At 38.0% G+C, this 20,232-nt stretch overlaps 1 protein-coding gene across 3 annotated transcripts in view; it reads left to right on the forward strand.

The window, feature by feature from the left end:
* NPFFR2 (neuropeptide FF receptor 2) overlaps window positions 1–19,728 on the forward strand; it is a 78,726-nt gene extending 58,998 nt beyond the window's left edge. Inside the window, exons 2-5 of one of the 3 annotated variants that reach the window (XM_060416660.1) lie at window positions 3,333–3,388; window positions 8,753–9,084; window positions 11,755–11,854; window positions 14,971–19,728. In XM_060416660.1, coding sequence (XP_060272643.1) covers window positions 3,345–3,388; window positions 8,753–9,084; window positions 11,755–11,854; window positions 14,971–15,805 — 1,311 coding nt within the window. In that variant the 5' untranslated portion in view covers window positions 3,333–3,344 and the 3' untranslated portion in view covers window positions 15,806–19,728. 3 annotated transcript variants of the gene reach the window in all.
* Window positions 19,729–20,232: the final 504 nt, after the last annotated feature.

Here is a 20,232-nt window from a genome sequence, read left to right on the forward strand (position 1 = left end):
ATTCTGGCCAGTTGCTAACTTTCAAGTTATCCACTCCCTCAGCTGTGTTGCTGACCTTCCACTCTTAGGAGACCCTTTCTCTGTTTCCCAACTTTTCCAGTTATTAGCTGTGGAGCCTGCGTCAGGTCGCTTAACATTTTTCTTACTTTCTTTATATATTAAATTGAGATACAGTTAGTATCTACCTCATACTGAGATTAAATGACATACATAAAGCAATTACCACAGTTTTCAGTACAGAGGTGATATTAAAATACTCAGAGGTAATAAAGTTCTTAAGGTAATTTAAAAATGTAAGTATAATAAAGTATTTAACTGTATCTTTGGTTATTCTACTCAAAGTCTTTATGCCCTAGAGGGTAAGGTTGTATGAGGTTAGTCACTTTCTTATATGCAGAGAACTGTTCTAAGTATTTTTCTAAGTGAAACATTTTTCATTCCAGTAGAAGCCATAACCTCCTTGAAAATAATGTTACTATTCTTCAGAGGACATTTATGGAAAATAAAAAGTAAAAATACTGGTAGGAGGTAAACTGAAATATTAGACTGTGCCTTTCTAGATATAAGGATAGGAGAAGTTATTCAATTCTCTGTGCATAGTGTATTTTATAGCTAAAACCTGAATTGCTTTCTTTGAAATCTTACTCATTTTCATGACTTAGTAATAATTTCAAGGAAATTAAGGGGCTTAATTGAAGAAGGTCTGGAATACTGAAGGTGACTCCTTAGGAACACTCTTCTGGCATTAGATGCTTACTCTCTGGCCTGGAGTAATAGATGAGGTCTCCAAGTTAGGTTTTGTAGTATCACCTATCCAGCAGAGTGAGTGTTCAATCCATGAAATATCTCCGTTTTATATCTCAGCTTTCATGACATTTTCTAGGGAGGCATACCTTCTCAATCCATAGACTCTAGGTTTATTTATTATATGCAAGTCTTAGGAATATCCTATTAAAACCTTTAAATAGATAAGCCCATAATCTTAGATAATAACATTACTTTACCTGGGGTCTAGTTATTATGTTCACTTAGTTTGAATCATCAGCCTTCTTTTCTTCTCTGAAGTCTTTCTCATGATGTTTGGGGGAAAAGTGGGCTACCAACCAGCTGCTTCAACACCTCCAACCAGTTCACTCTCTAACCTCAGTTAAAATTTCTTTGCCACAAGTTTCTGAAATTATTATTATATCATCACACCCTTTAATATTTTAAACAAAGAATAGTGCTTCTCGTACCTTGCCGATCACCAATATTTGAAATACCCCACGAGGAGTAGAAATAAGCCATGTTCACAGTGAATGTAACTCTTTCAAGATCTTTTGATATGCTTTTGCAATCTCAATTACTGATATCTTCAATTGTGCATAGCTATTTGAAACTTCTCCCCTGGTGGTTCAGCAGGTAAAGAGCATGCCTGCCAATGTAGGAGACACAAGAGACCCAGGTTCAATCCCTGGGTCTGGAAGATCCCCTGGAGGAGGAAATGGCAACCCAGTCCAGTTATTCCTGCCTGGAGAATTCCATGGAGAGAGGAGCCTGGCAGGTTATGGTCCATGGAGTCATAAAGAGTCAGACATGACTAAAGCTACTTAGCACACATGCAAACTTCTTTATTCAGAGGAAAGAAGTCTAAGGGTTCTCTCCCAACACCGGCTATTAATCAGCACCAGATATGAGCGTGGTGTTGGTGAAGTTCCTCTTACCCTCTCTGAGGCTTCCGAACTTTTTTTGATCTAAGGGAGTGCTGGAATCTCTCCTCAACTGGAACTTCTACAGAGGCTCTCTCTTCTGTGGTATCTTCCCTTATCAGCATCTTGCAGGTTTTCCCAGCTGTGGTTGAAGAGAGCTGGAACCAGTTCATGGGCTCCTACTGGTTCCAAAGCCCATATGAAGTTTGTCTGCCTATTAAGCAATGCCCAAGTGGGAGAGACTTCTCCGGAGTCCTTTGGCATTCAGCGCTGGACCCCACAGTGGCACTTTTGTTCATGAATGAATTCCAAATTTTAATTATTAAATGGGGGTGGAAAAAGGAAGGACATTTTGTACTTACATGATATTGCTGTCCTCTGGTGATATATTTGAAATTGTTTTGAAAATTAAAATATTAGGCCATATTATTCTGTCTCTTGTAGTTTTTCACCCCCAGTTTAAGAATGTGCCTTTACAGCATCTCTGTTATTGCTGTTTTCTCTGTCTCAAGTCAATGATTTTAGCAATCTAAATTGTCATAACTGCTTGTATTTAATTTAGTCAGTTCATAATTATTAAATTAGTTGCTTAATAACTACAATACCTTTTAATGATAATCATTAGACTTTAGATAATCCAAAATAGATAGAAGTAAATGCCAACACCTTCCTGTCCTTAAGTCCTTGTACAAATACACAGAAATAAAAAGGAAAACATGAAGAATACAGTAAAATTAATAATAAGAACAATAATAATAGAGGCAATAGGGGAAAGGTCAAAGAGAGAAGGATGACAAAAATGTAGAGGGCTGGCCATGGTCAGCTTTGGTGTGTCTCACAGTCTAAGTAAACAATGCTTGATGACAGTTGCCAACTTGGTCCATTTAATGAGTCTTTGATGTAAGAATAAAAAATATAGACTCTTCTTTCAGATGGATAATTCTTTCTATAGTATGTGTGAAACACCATATTATAGTATATTTAAACCTAATAAATTAGAGTCTCTATGGATTCTTTCCTAACGGAAATTTAGGAGATACAACTATTTTGGGTAAAGTATAGCCAGAAATGCAGGAGACTTACAGGAGACTTGGGTTTGATCCCTGGGTCAGGAAGATCCCCTGGCATAGGAAATGGCAAACCATCCTAGTATTCTTACCTAGAGAGAACCCATGGACAGAGGAGCCTGGCACGCTACAGTCCATGGGGCTGCAAAAGAGTCAAACGCGAGTGAGCAACTAAACAACAATAGCAACATATGACTTATTACTATTGTGAACTTATAAGAGGAACCTAAGCTATGTCAAGTGGTTTTATTCTGTACAAATGAATTCAGATAATAATATGGAAGCATTTTTTCCAGATTATAAAAAAATCTGGAAATAGGAAAAAATTTGAGAAATATAAATAAGTAAAAAATAATATATTATCCAACCATTCCATCTTCCAGAGTAATCTATCTACTCTCAGTGTTTTGGCAAGTACAATTCCAGAAGAAAAACATTTTAAATCATTTCTTCTCCTGACTTCTCTTCCTGAAGACCTACATACTCTTCCTATAGATGAGTCTGAATAAATTGTCAAAACAGGATTATAAATGGAACTCATGAAGTTTATCCTATTATTCTTATTTTTTCTCTCCAGAATTGAAGATGAATGAATGAAAAAGAAAGCTCACAACCAAGTATTTTATTCATCAGGTATTTTCCCATGTAGATATAGAGAATATAAGACTAATTTTTGGTAAAATGGCTTATGTTTACAATTTATCTAATTAACATGTATGTTCTAACTTGTAACATTTAGACTTTCTGTTATTAAAAAGACATTACACATTTTCAGCTTCACATTTTGAAACTACTGAATCATCAGTATGCGTAAATTTGCCTTCCTCAAACTGATATACTCAAATTTCTTTCTCCTTATGTTATTTCATCTAGAAATGAATATGATTCACAGAGTATACTTTAAATAATTTTAGTTTTAAAGGTGTTTGACCAGGGGTACATTTCATTTAAAGCTTTTTAATCAACTGTATGGAACTTTTAAGTGCCCGGTAAGAAAGATGCCCAATGCATGAATAGCAAAGAGCAGTTGTCCCTGATGTATTACATTGAGATAAAACAGGATCTGACTTTTCCCCACTTCACTATAGTAATTCTATGAGTAATGATCTTGTTTCCAAAGTCACATTATTATAGGTTAATCTAATGGTCAAAGCTCTGACCTCATGTACAAAAATTTTATAATTGAATGTTAGGAGAAAATAACACATATAATGGCAGACACTTTGTTTAACTCTCTGAGTTGCATTTTGCATGCTATTTTGCAGTTCAGTTCAGTTCAGTCGATCAGTCGTGTCCAGCTCTTTGAGACCCCATGAATCGCAGCATGCCAGGCCTCCTTGTCCATCACCAACTCCCAGAGTAAACTCAACTCATGTCCATTGAGTCGGTGATGCCATCCAGCCATCTCATCCTCTGTCGTCCCCTTTTCGTCCTGCTCCCAATCCCTCCCAGCATCAGGATCTTTTCCAATGAGTCAACTCTTTGCATGAGGGGGCCAAAGTATTGGAGTTTCAGCTTTAACATCAGTTCTTCCAATGAACACCCGGGACTGTTCTCCTTTAGGATGTACTGGTTGGATCTCCTTGCTGTCCAAGGGACTCTCAGGAGTCTTCTCCAACACCACAGTTCAAAAGCATCAATTCTTCAGTGCTCAGCTTTCTTCACAGTCCAACTCTCACATCCATACATGACCACTGGAAAAACCATAGCCTTGACTAGACAGACCTTAGTCGGCAAAGTAAGGTCTCTGCTTTTCAATATGCTGTCTAGGTTGGTCATAACTTTCCTTCCAAGGAGTAAGTACTGCAGTAATTTCATGGCTGCAGTCACCATCTGCAGTGACTTTGAAGCCCCCAAAATAAAGTCTGACTCTGTTTCCACTGTTTCCCCATCTATTTGCCATGAAGTAATGGGACCAGATACCATGATCTTCGTTTTCTGAAAGTTGAGCTTTAAGCCAACTTTTTCACTCTCCTCTTTCAATTTCATCAAGAGGCTCTTTAGTTCCTCTTCATTTCTGCCATAAGGGTGGTGTCATCTGCATATCTGAAGTTATTGATATTTCTCCCAGCAATCTTGATTCCAGCTTGTGCTTCTTCCAGCCCAGTGTTTCTCGTGATGTACTCTGCATAGAAGTTAAATAAGCAGGGTGACAATATACAGACTTGACGTACTCCTTTTCCTATTTGGAACCAGTCTGTTGGTCCATGTCCAATTCTAACTGTTGCCTCCTGTCCTGCATATAGGTTTCTCAAGAGGCAGTTCAGGTGGTCTGGTATTTCCATCTCTTTCAGAATTTTCCACAGTTTGTTGTGATCCACACTGTCAAAGGCTTTGGCATAGTCAATAAAGCAGAAATAGATGTTTTTTTGGAACTCTCTTGCTTTTTTGATGATCCAGAGGATGTTGGAAATTTGATCTCTGGTTCCTCTGCCTTTTCTAAAACCAGCTTGAACATCTGGAAGTTCACGGTTCAGGTATTGCTGAAGCTGGCTTGGAGAATTTTGAGCATTACTTTACTAGCATGTGAGATGAGTGCAATTGTGTGGTAGTTTGAGCATTCTTTGGCATTGCCTTTCTTTGGGATCGGAATGAAAACTGATCTTTTCCAGTCCTGTGGCCACTGCTGAGTTTTCCAAATTTGCTGGCATATTGAGGGCAGCACTTTCATAGCATCATCTTTCAGGATTTGAAATAGCTCTACTGGAATTCCATCACCTCCACCAGCTTTTTTCGTAGTGATGCTTTCTAAGGCCCACTTGTCTTCATATTTCAGGATGTCTGACTCTAGGTGAGTGATCACACCATTGTAGCAAAACCAATAATAGGATTAGTGAAATCCACGTTGGCTCCCAAGACAAAATATGATTTTAGTTTATCAAAAATCTACTGGGGGACTTCCCTGGTTGAGAATATGCCTTGCAATGCTGGGGATGTGGGTTTGATCCCTGGTTTGTTGGGAACTAAGATCCCACAAGATTTAGAACAACTAAATTCACACATCACACTAGGGAGTCACAAGCAGCAACTGAACATCCCTCGTGCCACAACTAAGACCAGAGGTAAAAAATTTTAAAAAATTAAATTTTAAAAAATCTATTGGAATAAGAGGAAAAGAGACTCTTCTGTCTTAAATGAGTGACATGAAATTTAATATAATACACTGGAAGATTCCATATTAATCCTCCTAACCCTTTAATCTCAACAAATACATCATGAATGCATATCTGCTTTCCTTTCAGCCTGGTTATAAGAAAAAGAATGTGTAAATATAAAGCATTACATCTTATGGTATATTCTACCCATATGTTTGCCAGCTGTAATTGAATCCACAGAAAAATGTTTTTTATTACTAACTCTTAGCTTCCTACATTTTTCTCATGTCTTTCTCATTTGTATTTAAAGTGCTTCCTTGCCTTAGGTACAAATATCTTTAAATATTTGTGTGAAAGCTTTTTTTTTTGGAAACTTTAACTAAAATGATTTTTGTCAGGCTGGTAGGTTTTCTCACTGAGTCTCTGGACCCCAAAGACTTTCTCAGCTTGAATTTGTATAGCAGGCTACAGTTGGTTCTACTCAAATTCCTTTCGTTTTCTCTTCTTCAAGCCCTCAAAGTGAGCCTTCTGATCCCATGCTCACTTTGCTTTTCACTTTGGTTTTTATCTAACTTTAGGAATATGAAGTACAGAAAAGCAAAGACGAATTTTAAAAATTTGAGGAAAGGGAAGAAATTAAATAGCAAAATAATGGGAGCTGTTGGAGAAAAATTATCCTCCTTGAGTTATTTTATATTAGTAAAACACTTGTTTACCCTTCCCTGTACCTGAAATACAAAAGCTATCTAAAGTCAAGTATCAGAAGTAAGTAACACATATATTAATCTTATATAGCACTGACAAAAATAGACATGCTCCTCTACTATGATGTAAATGTGTACCTGGTAAAAGACTAAAAAATGCTAAGTGATAATGAGGTCATGGTTCAGTCTTCTGCAAACTGGGCTGATTTTCTACCTGTAAAGACATTTGGATTTATCCTCAACAACTCCACTACTCCTAAAAACACAAATATGGGAGCTCCATCATACATGTCCACTTTCAAGCTGATTTTCACTTAAGGACACATATAACATTCTATCCAATTTATAAGGCATGCAGAAAAGAGTTAACAAGTAGGCCTGAGTCTGCTGTCTTTAGAAAGGTCCAGCTTGCAAGCTGGATTAGAGTCTGGGAATTTAAATAAATTCAAAACAGCTCCCTCTCTTGATACAAGGTTTCCTTAAATGGTAGAGTGGGTCACTGGGCCTAATTTGTTTATACAATCACATGGTTCATGCTGCACATTTAATTATCATCTGGGAGCCTAGAATTTTGACACATACTAAAAAGAAGTTGCCCATATGATCGCTCTCTAAAAACCTTGGAATTGAGTAACAAGCTTTCCTCCTAGACGACTTTAACACTTGTTGTCAAACTTGTCACAGAAGGAATGAAGCATGTCCTGTGAGACTCCACTGCGCTAGGACTCTTGGAACCTTGTGCCTGGTTTTCTGCAGATTTTACTCCATATGCCTTTCTATTTGCTGATTTTGCTTGGGATCCCTTTACTATAATAAAACTAGCTGTGAATACACTATATGCTGATCTTCCCACATGGCCCAGTGGTAAAGAATCCACCTGCAATGCAGGAAATGTGAGTTTGATCCCTGGGTTGTGAAGATCCCCTGGTATGGGAAATGGCAGCCTCACTCCGGTATTCTTACCTGGAAAATCCCATGGAAAGAGGGAGCCTGGCAGGCTACAGTCCATAGAATTGCAAAAAGTCAGACACCATTGAGTGACTTAGGACACACACACAATATGCTGAGTCCTGTGAGTCTTTCTAATAAACCATCAAAATTTGGAGTGTTACCCTGGACCTCTGACACCCACTGATTTTTGTCTTTCTTAAGATATATAGATTTTAAATAAATATTTATTCAATAAATACTATGTGAATTGAATTATGCTATGTGAAACCAAGATAAGTAACCCAGACCTATTTTAAGAAATTCAGTTTTGTTTTGCAGAGCACCAGGCTCCTCCGCCATGAGATTTTCCAGGCAGGAGTACTGGAGTGGGGTGCCATTGCCTTCTCCTATGTCTACATACAGAAGTATATAAAAATAATATCCAATTAACTGAGTCAAAGCAGAATAAGGAAAATACAGTAAGCTCTTTTCAATGCAACTTTTGAAGATGTATACATTTCATCTCATTCAAATATCAGGAAAGCTCAAGGCATGTTAGTTAGAACAAGTAGATTTTGACAGGCTATGATATTTGAAGGCAAGAGAAAGAGGAGTTTTGGGGAAATTTCCCTTGAAATTTTGCAAGTGGATAGAAAGTATGGTAAATAAATGAATAATATAGAATATATCAAGGAAATAGATATATTAATAACTTCTACTTATATCACAAAGTGGAATTTTCAAATGCTCTTGATTAGAATCCTAATAATTTGAATGTCTGATTTGTAACTCATTTATATTACTGGAGTGGTAACCATTCCCTTTCTGCAGGGGATCTTCCTAACCCAGAGATCAAACCTGGGTCTCCTGCACTGCAGGCAGATTCTTTACCATCTGAGCCACCAAGGAAGCCTTTTCAAGCAAAACTGATGTGTCACTGTGTGTGTGTGTGTGTGTGTGTTTGCTCAGTTGTGTCTGATTCCTTGCAACCCCATGGACTGCAGCCCACCAGGCTAGAATACTAGAGTGGGTTGCCGTTTCCTTCTCCAGAAGATCTTCCTGACCCAAGGATCAAACCCACGTCTCCTGCACCTTCTGTATTGGTAGGTGGATCCTTTACCACTGAGCCATCAGAGAAGCCCAGGGGTCCTTATAGAAAGTCCATCAAAATTCCATGGACTTTTAAAAGCATATCTCTAAAGCTCTCTTAACCTTATATTCTCTTGACTTTTAATCATGTTTTTCTTTTCTGCCTCTTCTTTGTTCAGGTCCATCATGAGTGAGGAATGGGATTCAAACTCTACAGAAAGCTGGCATTACATGTGGAGTAATGACACAACACATGATCTGTACTCAGATATCAATATCACCTATGTGAACTACTATCTTCACCAGCCTCAAGTGGCAGCGATTTTCATTATTTCCTACTTTTTGATCTTCTTCCTATGCATGGTGGGAAATACAGTGGTTTGCTTCATTGTAATGTGGAACAAACATATGCACACAGTCACTAATCTCTTCATCTTGAACCTGGCCATAAGTGATCTACTAGTTGGTATATTCTGCATGCCTATCACACTGCTGGACAATATTATAGCAGGTATGTCTATCCACTCCAGTATTCTTGCCTGGAAAATCCCATGGACGGAGGAGCCTGGTGGGCTACAGTCTTTGCGGTCACAAACAGTTGGAAATGACTGAGTGACTTCACTTACGTAGATCTGTGTACAGCTCAAAGATAATATGAAAAAATATTTGTCCCATGTCCCTGCAGCCATGGTACGGTCATCCGTTCATTTCAAACATTTACAGAGTTCCAAGAACTTCTCCAAGTAGCTGTCCTCATGAGGCTTACATTATAAAGGAGGATAAAAAAACAACAAACGAAAAGCTGTATAAACAGTCAGAGAATAAAAAGAATTATGGGGAGAAGTAAAGCAAGTGACAGAGATGAGAGGTGGAGGCTGATTTTTATAGAGTTCACTAAAGGTCATCCATGAATGATGATACTTCTTACTGAAGACTTTGAATTTCCTTGGCAGTTCTGAGCACATATAATATGGTAGGAATGTTATTGAGACTATTATGGGTCGTAAAGTTCAAAGAACTGCTAAGTGTGTTTTCCATTAATATGATGTCTTCTATATAATGTCAGTAGATATTTAGACCCACTTGTGGTTAACTGGGCTTCCCTGGTGGTTGTGAGGTTTCCAACAGTTTTTGATGGAAGGCAAGCAGCAGGAACAACGATATGTCACAAAGTGATAGTTTCATTCATGGAGTAGTAATTTACATGTGCAACATAAACAGTGGTTCGGGTGCTACCCTAGAGGACTTCTGGGTCCGTATTACCACTTCCTAACACAACTTTATGTCCCCTCCCTTGTGGCTCAGCTGGTAAAGAATCCACCTGTCATCAATCCCTGGGTTGGGAAGATTCCCCTGGAGTAGGACATGGCAACCCACTCTAGTTTTCTTGTCTGGAAAATCCCCATGGACAGAAGAGCCTGGCGGGCTGCAGTCCATGGGGTCGCGAAGAGTCAGACACAACTCAGCGACCAAGCACAAAACATCACATTATACACCCCAGAAGTATAGGAACGGTGCATCTACGTCTCCGGGTAGAGTTTTGGTACATAGTACCTGATTAATAAATATTTGTTGTATTAACTAATGAATAGCACTCAAGATATTCATATTCCAAATCTGCATAAGAAAATATAAAAAGTATTTAGATCAAACAAGCCATATCATGGGGCTACTGTGGTGGCTCAGGAGTAAAGAATTTGCGTGCAGTGCAGGAGATGCAGAGATGTGGGTTCAATCCCTGGGTCGGAAAGATTCCCTGAAGGAGAAAATGGCAACCCACTCCAGTAATCTTGCCCAGAAAGTAAACTGATGTTGAATGCCATAAAAGGGAAAGAACTGCGGTGTGGTTTGCTGTTACTGCTGTTTAGTCAGACACAACTGAGTGACTGAACAACAATAACAAAGTCATATCACAGTTCTTTTCCATTATGGCATTCAACATAGGTTTACTGGAAAATAGGAGATTTCTCTTAAGAATTTATTTCTGTTTCTTTCCTTTCTCTGAAGTGGGAGTCAGGGAATGTTTACAGTGGCTATTCCATCATAATATACTACATAAATTCTGCGCTTCCATGACACTTGTCATTTAAAAGCAATATTTATTAATGATGTACATTTTTAAGTTGTTCTAGACAAAAAGAATTGATAAAAATTGTTGACTCAATAAACTTAAGAAATGATCTCAATATGTCCCCCATAAATATCTATAATTAAATTACTAGTTAAATTTTTTTCATATACCGTACCCTTCCCTACCCCTGATTCCTATTCCCAGGAGGCAGCCACATTCAGCATCTTTGCATTTATTTTTGGTAATTACTATAATATTTCTGAATAACATGTTTTTATTCTAATATATTATCCAACTGCAGAAGATGCAATTTAGTTCTCATTATCCTCTTCTACCCCAAGAGATAGCTTCCCTCACCAAACTCCACTGAACTGACAGCACTAGGGCAAAAGAATATAAATCCATAGAAACTGTCTGAACGTGAAATTGGAAAAACAACATGACTGGTTGAAATTTGGCATAAATGCCAACAGACACATTTATACAGAGCCACAAATATACATTCATTTTTTTACCTCCCTCATTCTCTCAATATGAGCATATCATTGTTTTTTGTTAAATCAATATTTACGGTACGCATTCCTATTATTATATGTACCTTACCCCTGCTGAACCATGTAGAGTACTAGGAAAGCAGCCTTTTCTCTTATAAAATGTTGTCTGTTTTCCTGGGTTTAATAAGAGCATCATATTTTGATTTGTTCAATGTTTTGAGTATAGCTATCAATAATGTATTCTCAGATTTTCTTCCAGGAGAGTTAAGTTTCTTGCCAATACCTTCCAACATATAAAAGCACATCAAAAAGATGTAAATGAGGTGAATAATAAAGCTTCCAAGCTTGTTGTGGGGATTAGATATGTTAATAGATGCAAAATATTTATTAGAGCATATAGAATGTTGAAACTACTGTATAAGCTTTGACATTATTTATATACTGAAAAACAAAGCTCTGAATATATTAATGAAAATAATGGGAAACATTGATTGTTCCCTGGATCTTTTAGGAAACAGTTGCATCTAATTTCATGTCTTTCTCTTCGAAATTTCAGTGAAATTAAAACATACATGTATGATCTCTCCGAAGACTAACTGTTCCATTTCCCTTTCAGGATGGCCTTTTGGAAGTACAATGTGCAAGATCAGTGGCTTGGTCCAGGGAATATCCGTTGCGGCTTCTGTCTTTACTTTAGTTGCAATAGCAGTGGATAGGTAGGTCAACCCCAAACTCTGAATCCAAGAAATTGAGCATGTCTGCAACTATTCTACCTAACCAGTGAAAAATGTGTAATCTGCTACATTTGGGCATATTTGTTGAAAATTATGTTCATAATATATCCCTTTATATATATATATAGTATATAATACATATGCATAGTATATATATGTATATATTATATATACATAAATTGTATCCACAATATGTATCCCTTTATATGTATATAGAGAGAGATAGAGAGAGAGAGTGTATGCATGTATATGCTCAGTCACTCAGTCATTTCTGATTCTTTGTGACAACATGGACTGGCCTGCCAGGTTCCTTTGTCCATGGAATTTTCTAGGCAAAAATACTGGAGTGGGTTGCCATTTCCTACTCCAGGGGATCTTCCTGAGCCAGGGATCCAACCCATGGTCCTGCATTTGCAGGAACATTCTGTACCACTGCACCACCTGAGAAACCACACACACACACACACACACACACACACAAAGAGTTTAGTAATAAAATGAAACTAGTAAAGTTTTCATATTTTAAAATTAAATAATTAGAGATGATTCATGTCTTAGTTTGGCCTGCTATAACAAGGTATAATATGTTATTTGATGAATGAATGAATGAAAAACTAATACTTGAAGTTTCCATAATTGGTTTTACAAAAGGAGCAAAAATACCTAGAACAGCACCTATGAAGTTATCTGTAATTTAAGGGTGAGTAAATGGGAGAATTCACTGATTAGAAGACTAAATGAAAACTTGGAGGTTAAGACAGAAGACCTATCACTTCATGGAAAATAGAGGGGACAAAGTGGAAACAGTGGCAGATTTTATTTCCTTGGATTCCAAAATCACTCTGGATGGTGACCACAGCCACAAAATGAAAAGATGCTTGCTTCTTGGAAGTTACGAAGGAAGCCTCATGACAAACCTAAACAGTGTATTAAAAAGCAGAGACATTTCTTTGTGGACAAAACTCTTAAGTCCAAGCTACAGTTTTTCCAGTAGTCCTCTAGAGATGTGAGAGTTGGACTATGAAGAAGGCTGAGAGCCAAAGAATTGATGCTTTCGAACTGTGCTGCTGGAGAAGACTTGAGAGTTCCTTGGACTGCAAAGAGATCAAACCAGTCAATCCTAAAGGAAATCAACCATGAATATTCATTAGAAGGACTGATGCTGAAGCTGAAACTTCAATACTTTGGCCACCTAATGTGAAGAACTGACTCGTTGGAAAACACTCTGATGCTGAGAAAGATTGAGGGCAGGAGGAGAAGGGGGCGAGAGAGAATTAGTTGGCTGGAGAGCTTCACCGACTCAATGGAGATGAATTTGAGCAAACTCTGGGAGATAGTGGAGGACAGAGGAGCCTGGCATGGTGCAGTCCATGGGGTCACAAAGAGCTGGACACGACTTAGCGACTGAGCAACAACAAAAACAAGACCTTACATATGCTTTGAAGGAGTTGTAAAGAAAGAAAACAGAGCAGTCAAAGCTCAAGCTAACTAGTCATTATATAAAGATATTAGATAAACTAGTTTGGGTGGCTTCTAAGCCATTTTAAAACTCTGTTTTCTTACCTGCAGATCTGGAAAACAGTAAGTTTCCCTAACATTTTAGTTTTATAGAGTCATCACAAAAATCCAAGAAAATTTAATAGATGATAATACTTTGAAAAATATATTATGCAGTTGCATAATTGTATGGTTTTCTTATACTGGAGAAGGAAATGGCAACCCACTCCAGTATTCTTGCCTGAAAAATTCCATGGAAAGAGGAGCCTGGCAGGCTATAGTTCATGGGGTCACAAAGAGTCAGACATGACTGAATGACTGAGCACATGGTTATCTTATAATGAACATAATGAATATCACTAATAACATTAAGAATCACAATGACAAAAATCAACAGCATTAAAATGAACCAGTGTTACTCTTCATATGGATATTGAATCTTCATGCTCCTTAGAAGATATAGAACACCAGGAAGGTGTATAAATAGAACTCATAATCAGAAACTCTCAGACTCTTGCAGCTTTGAAAAAAAACACCATAACACTTGGTGGCTCAAAACAGTAGTGTTTAGTACTTCCCACAACTCTGTAGATTGGCTGGGTGTGGTTCTCCTACTCTATGTCTGAAATCACTCATGCTTCCACTTATACCATGCTTGCTAATGTTCAACTAACTGGCCAAAGCAAATTCCATGTCCAAGCACACAGATCACATGTGGGCATGAAGGGCATGAAGGAGAGTGTAAGAATATGGTCTCTGGAGCCAAACCACATGTGTGATTATGGGCAAGATTTTTTACCTTTTCTAAGCCTTTTCCCCCTAAAAGGCTTAAAGACACAATCCATTCAAACCAATGGAAAGGACCCTAGAAAAGAACATTAAATGTTCAATATGGGCTGCTTAACACTAACATTTTTATTATATCTTTAAAATTTTTATTGGAATAGAGTTGATTTACAACGTTGTGTTAATTTCTGCTATACAGAAAAGTGAATCAGTTGTAAATACATATACATATATACACGCTTTTTTTTCTAAAGGTTTATTGTAGTTATTTATTTAATTTACTTTTTGGCTGTGCTGGGCATAGGCTTTTCTCTAATTGCAGCGAGTGGGGCTACTCTTCGTTGCGATGCACAGGCTTCTTGTTGCAGCAGCTTCTCTTGTTACGGAGCACAGGATCTAGGAGCGCAGGTTTTAGTGGCTGCAGCACATGGGTTCTGCAGTTGAGGTTCACAGGCTCTAGAGCGCTGGCTCAGTAGCTGTGATGCGTCAGCTCAGCCACTCTGTGGCATGTGAGATCCTCCCGGACTAGGGATCAAACCAGCATCCCTTGCACTGCAAGATGGATTCCTAATCATAGGACCACCAGGGAAACCTGAGTACTTTTACTATTAATAGTGTCTGATATACTCCACTTATTCATATTTTGAGTTGAAATTAATCTCATATAAAAATTACAGAAAATGCCTCTCTCCTAATTCTAACTTTCTACGTTTTAGGGAGAACGTGGATGGAAGACTGTAATTACTTAAATTTAATTAATTACTTAGCCAGAAGTTATGAGGCAGTCCTTCACTGATATTTGCCTTTAATTACAGGTTCCGATGTGTTGTCTACCCTTTTAAACCAAAGCTCACTATCAAGACGGCATTTGTCATCATTATGATTATCTGGGTCCTGGCCATTGCCATTATGTCCCCATCTGCAATAATGTTACATGTACATGAAGAAAAAAATTACCGAGTGAGATTCAACTCCCAGGATAAAACCAGCCCAGTCTACTGGTGCCGGGAAGACTGGCCAAGTCAGGAAATGAGGAAGATCTATACCACAGTGCTGTTTGCCAATATCTACCTGGCTCCCCTGTCCCTCATTGTCGTCATGTATGGAAGGATTGGAATTTCACTGTTCAAGAGGAAAGTGCCCCACACAGGCAAACAGAACCAGGAGCAGTGGCACGTGGTATCCAAGAAGAAGCAGAAGATCATTAAGATGCTCCTGACCGTGGCTCTGCTTTTCATTCTCTCCTGGTTGCCCCTGTGGACCCTGATGATGCTCTCAGATTATGTTGATCTGTCTCCAAATGAACTGCAGGTCATCAATATCTACATCTACCCCTTTGCACACTGGCTGGCCTTCTGCAACAGCAGCGTCAACCCCATCATTTATGGTTTCTTCAATGAAAATTTTCGTCGTGGTTTCCAAGATGCTTTTCACCTCCAGCTTTGCCAAAAAAGAGCAAAGTCCAAGGAAGCCTATACTCTGAGAGCTAAAAACACTGTGGTCATCAACACGTCTCATCTGTCAGCACAGGAATCGACAGTTAAAGACCCACGTGAGGAAATTGTGCTTTGTAGGATAAGTGCTGAAAAGCCTTTACAGGAATTAATGATGGAAGAATTAGGAGAAATTACCAGTAGCAATGAGATGTAAAAAGAGCTGGTGTGATGATTTTAACTCTGCTGTGTGATATATATTGAAATATGGTTGATTTCTATGGCTTTGTGCTTCAGTTCTATGAATGTTAGAAACCCTCTCTGGAAAAAAGTAAACAAAATGAACCTCCTGTTCATAATCAATCTTATTGTATTTGAAATATATACAGAAACTCATACACAAATTGGCATGGATAAATCTATTTTCTAGGACTAGTTTTCAAAGCCTGATCTTTTCCAACTTTGCTATGTATGTATGAGTCAAGCAAGTGTTTTATTGTGTATATATGCAACACACATACACACGCATTTTCATCAAATGGTGATAATGGGCAGTTCTTTGCATGAGAGCATGTTTTGCGAATTCTCCTTTTGCTTTTGAATTGGAAAATTTAGACTACAGAACTATTTATCTGTGTGTGCTTTTAAAATGTACTCAGCTTTCTTAGAAATAAGAACTGCAATAACAAATAAAGGGATGCTGTATTTGTTTGTATTTAAAGGTTGACTTTTTTCCTTTTAAAAAGTACAAAGTTGGTAACTATTGCTCCAAATGAGTTATTGTTGGGTTTTAATACCTCCATAAATGAATTTAAGCCCTAGCTGAACCCACGTTTCTTGCAGAGATGATTCAGGATCCCAAGCTGACCTCCTTTCTAATAGAATTCCTGACGTAAAAAAGTCAATTTTGTAATAAAGCAGCAGTTGTCAGAGGAAAGCAGTTCTCTTTTGAAGGGCTTAATCAGAGATGTTCAACAGTCATCGTAAGACTCTCAGAAAATTTGAACTGATTATTCTAGATTTCCTACTGGGCAGGATGTTTAAATCTGGAAGTCCCACTGGATTAGCAAATTAATACTGCTACTAAGAGAATGGTGAACCCCTGGATTCTGCCCGGTTAGGATTATGTAGTGATAATAGTCATAAATGCTGGCTTTTATTCTGAGGTGAGATAGTCCCTAGAAAATTGGGAATTATAAAATAACAAACAGTTTTGCAAATAAAAATAAATCTCTGGGCTTGGACCTATCACATTTTCTCGGGCTGTAATGTGGTTCAGTGTAAAACTTTCCAACCCTATAGGCCTTTGAGAAAATAATTGTTTCCACTGGGTTTGTGCTATATAATATTTAAATCTGTATGTGTTACATATTTCCAAAACCTTTTTAAAATTTCATTATTTCCTCTATATCATGTCGTCTATGTGTTCTGAAGAACTTATTTGGGACTTCCTCAGTAACCACTTTTCTGACTATAAAATAATAAAAATTACATATGGAATATAAAAACAGTTATTATGAAAACAACACCTGTTACTAGTAGAGTTTTCACGAAAAACAGAATGGTCCAAAAATTGCATGTAATTCCTCTTCAAAGGAAAAATAAAACAGTGAAAACACTATGTAGATCAGCATCCTGTATGTATATCTTTGCCAAGAGTGATTATTTAGGAATGATTATTTTGCCATTGTCCACCTTAGAATATCATTAATACATATTACATTTCTACAATTGTGCTACTTTAATGGTGAAAAATCATTTAAACTTGTGGCTTTGATTACTAGTGTGGCTGAATAATATTCCATGTTTCTTATTGATTTGTATTTATTCCTCTTCCCATTCATTGGCCATTTTCCCATTGTAGTTTTGTTGTTGTCTTTTGTCTATTATTATGTACTTTTGGGGGCTTCCCTTGTAGCTCAGTTTGTAAAGAATCTTCCTGCAATACAGGAGACCTGCATTTGATCCCTGGGTCAGGAAGATCCCCTGGAGAAGGAAATGGTAACCCACTCCAGTAGTCTTGGCTGGAGAATCCCAAGAACAGAGGAGCCTGGTGGGCTACAGTCCATGGGGTTGCAAGAGTTGGACACGACTTAGCAACTAAACCGCCACCGTGCACTTTTTGTATCAACCATCAATAATAGGCAGAATTGGTCTTTTTTTTAAACACACACACACACACACACACAGAAATGGTGTCTTTTCTCTGCTTAAAAGCCATTAATCATTTCTTTTCAAATGAGGGGAAAAACAACAACAAACTCCTTTTCAAGACTTACACTCCTTTCTTTAGTTTTTCTGCCCCCCGTCCACCTCTTAACCTTGTCTCATGCCCTGCACTCATCATTCACACTCCCGGGGCTTGTGTTGTTGCATCAGGCACTCAGCCGTGTCCAACTCTTTGTGACCTCATGCACTGTAGCCCGCCAGGCGACTCTGTCCATGGAATTCTCCAGGCAAGAATACTGGAGTGGGTAGCCATTCCCTTCTCCAGAAGATCTTCCCAACCCAGGGATCAAACCCAGTTCTCCTGAATTGTAGGCAGATTCTTCATTGACCAAGCCACCAGGGAAGTGCCCTGCCTGCCTGCATGTTCCTCTGCCTTTACCAAGTTCTTTAATGCTTCTGCTCCTGCTGCTGCTAAGTCGCTTCAGTCGTGTCCGACTCTGTGCGACCCCATAGACAGCAGCCCACCAGGCTCTCCTGTCCCTGGGATTCTCCAGGCAAGAACACTGGAGTGGGTTGCCATTTCCTTCTCCAGTGCATGAAAGTGAAAAGCGAAAGTGAAGTCGCTCAGTCATGAATGACTCTTCGAGATCCCATGGACTGCAGCCTACCAGCCTCCTCCGTCCATGGGATTTTCCAGGCAAGAGTATTGGAGTGGGGTGCCATTGCCTTCTAGATTGTACCTATTTCCTTCCTGCCAGAAACATTCTTCCCATTGGCTTCCACTGGTTCTCTCATCCTGTAGGACTCAAACTAAACCTCACCTGAGCCCTGTTTATTCCTTCAGAGTACTTCTCATTATCTGTAATTATCTTCAGAATTCTTTTATTTACTTGTTTATTATCCATATTCTCTACCAGAAGGTACACTCTATAAGGGCAAGAATTCTGTCTTGTGTATCATTGTGTTTCCATTGTCTGGGCAAGTGTTTGGCACATAATGGATGAATAATAAATATTTATTGAACAAATTAAGTAATTGCAAATATTTTCCACTTCTAATTTACATTCTAATTTACTTATGATTATATTTTATTTTTAGATAATGAGAAAAATTCAGAGTATAATAAAAACATTGTATAAAGTAGAAAAACATGTGAAGTAAAATGACTTCTTATCTAGTTACCTAGTGGTAACCATTCTTACTGTAATTTGGGGGCATATTTACATGTTTTCTTTAATAAAGTTATGACTCTGGGACATGTACTTTATAATTTCTTATTCATTTAGTATATCAAGAACACATGTCCATGTTTTTTAATATTCTTCAAATATCCATTCCTTAATTTACTAAATTTCCTTTCTGAGGCTGAAAATATAAGCAAGCTATTTCCTAAATCTATAAAATGATGCAGTTATGTGTACCTTGTATAATACTGGGCATATTTATAATTATCTTAGAATAGACATATAAAAACACAACTGCATGACCAAATCCAGGTACATTTGATAATGTTTTAATACACATTGTCAAGCATTTCTTAAATAGGTTTTAATATTTCTTACTTCCCTTAGTGGCGTAACTGAGCTTCCAGAAAGCCTACCCCACTCCAGTATTCTTGGGCTTCCCTGTGGCTCAGCTGGTAAAGAATCTGCCTGCAATTATTTTGCAGACCTGGGTTTGACCTCTGGGTTGGGAAGATCCCCTGGAGAGGGGAAAGGCTACCCACTCCAGTATTCTGGCCTGGAAAGTTCCATGGACTGTACAGTTTATGGGGTCACAGAGTGGAACATGACTGAGTAACTTTCACTTTCACTTTAGTGGTGTAACAGGGTTTGCTCACTCACACACTTATAATATGGCATATTCCATAGAACAAAATTGTCAGTTTGGTAAGAGAGAACTTGTATACCTATGTTTGTTTCATTTCATTGTTATGCAGCTGGGTATTAAAATAATCTTCATTTAATTTGATTCATTTGTATTCACTTGTCTTCATTTGTATTTGTAGCCGAGGAAAACGTTTCCCTTTTCTTTTTAGTTTGTTGGCTGATCTATAATTAAATGGACATAAGACGGTACAGAAGGGAAACAAATTTAATTACATATGTATGGGAGCCCCATGAAGACATGAGAGGCTCCTGGAGAGTCAGGCAACTGAGGCTTTTATGCCATCCTGGACTAACGAGAAGAAGGGCAGGGGGTGGAACATCAAAGGGGAGGAAGATAATTCACAGGAAAATGGAAAGAGAAAATATTTGTTGAAGAAATGTTTGTCACACCATGCAGTCTTTTTTATGTAAAAAAAATATATATATACATATATATATACATATAGTATATATGTATATATATATCAGTTCAGTTCAGCTCAGTTGCTCAGTCGTATCTGACTCTTTGTGACCCCATGAACTGCAACACACCAGGTCTTCCTGTCCATCACCAACTTCCAGAGCTTACCCAAACTCATGTCCACTG

The sequence above is a fragment of the Ovis aries genome, chromosome 6 (genome assembly GCF_016772045.2).
Source record: "Ovis aries strain OAR_USU_Benz2616 breed Rambouillet chromosome 6, ARS-UI_Ramb_v3.0, whole genome shotgun sequence".
NCBI lineage: Eukaryota > Metazoa > Chordata > Mammalia > Artiodactyla > Bovidae > Ovis > Ovis aries.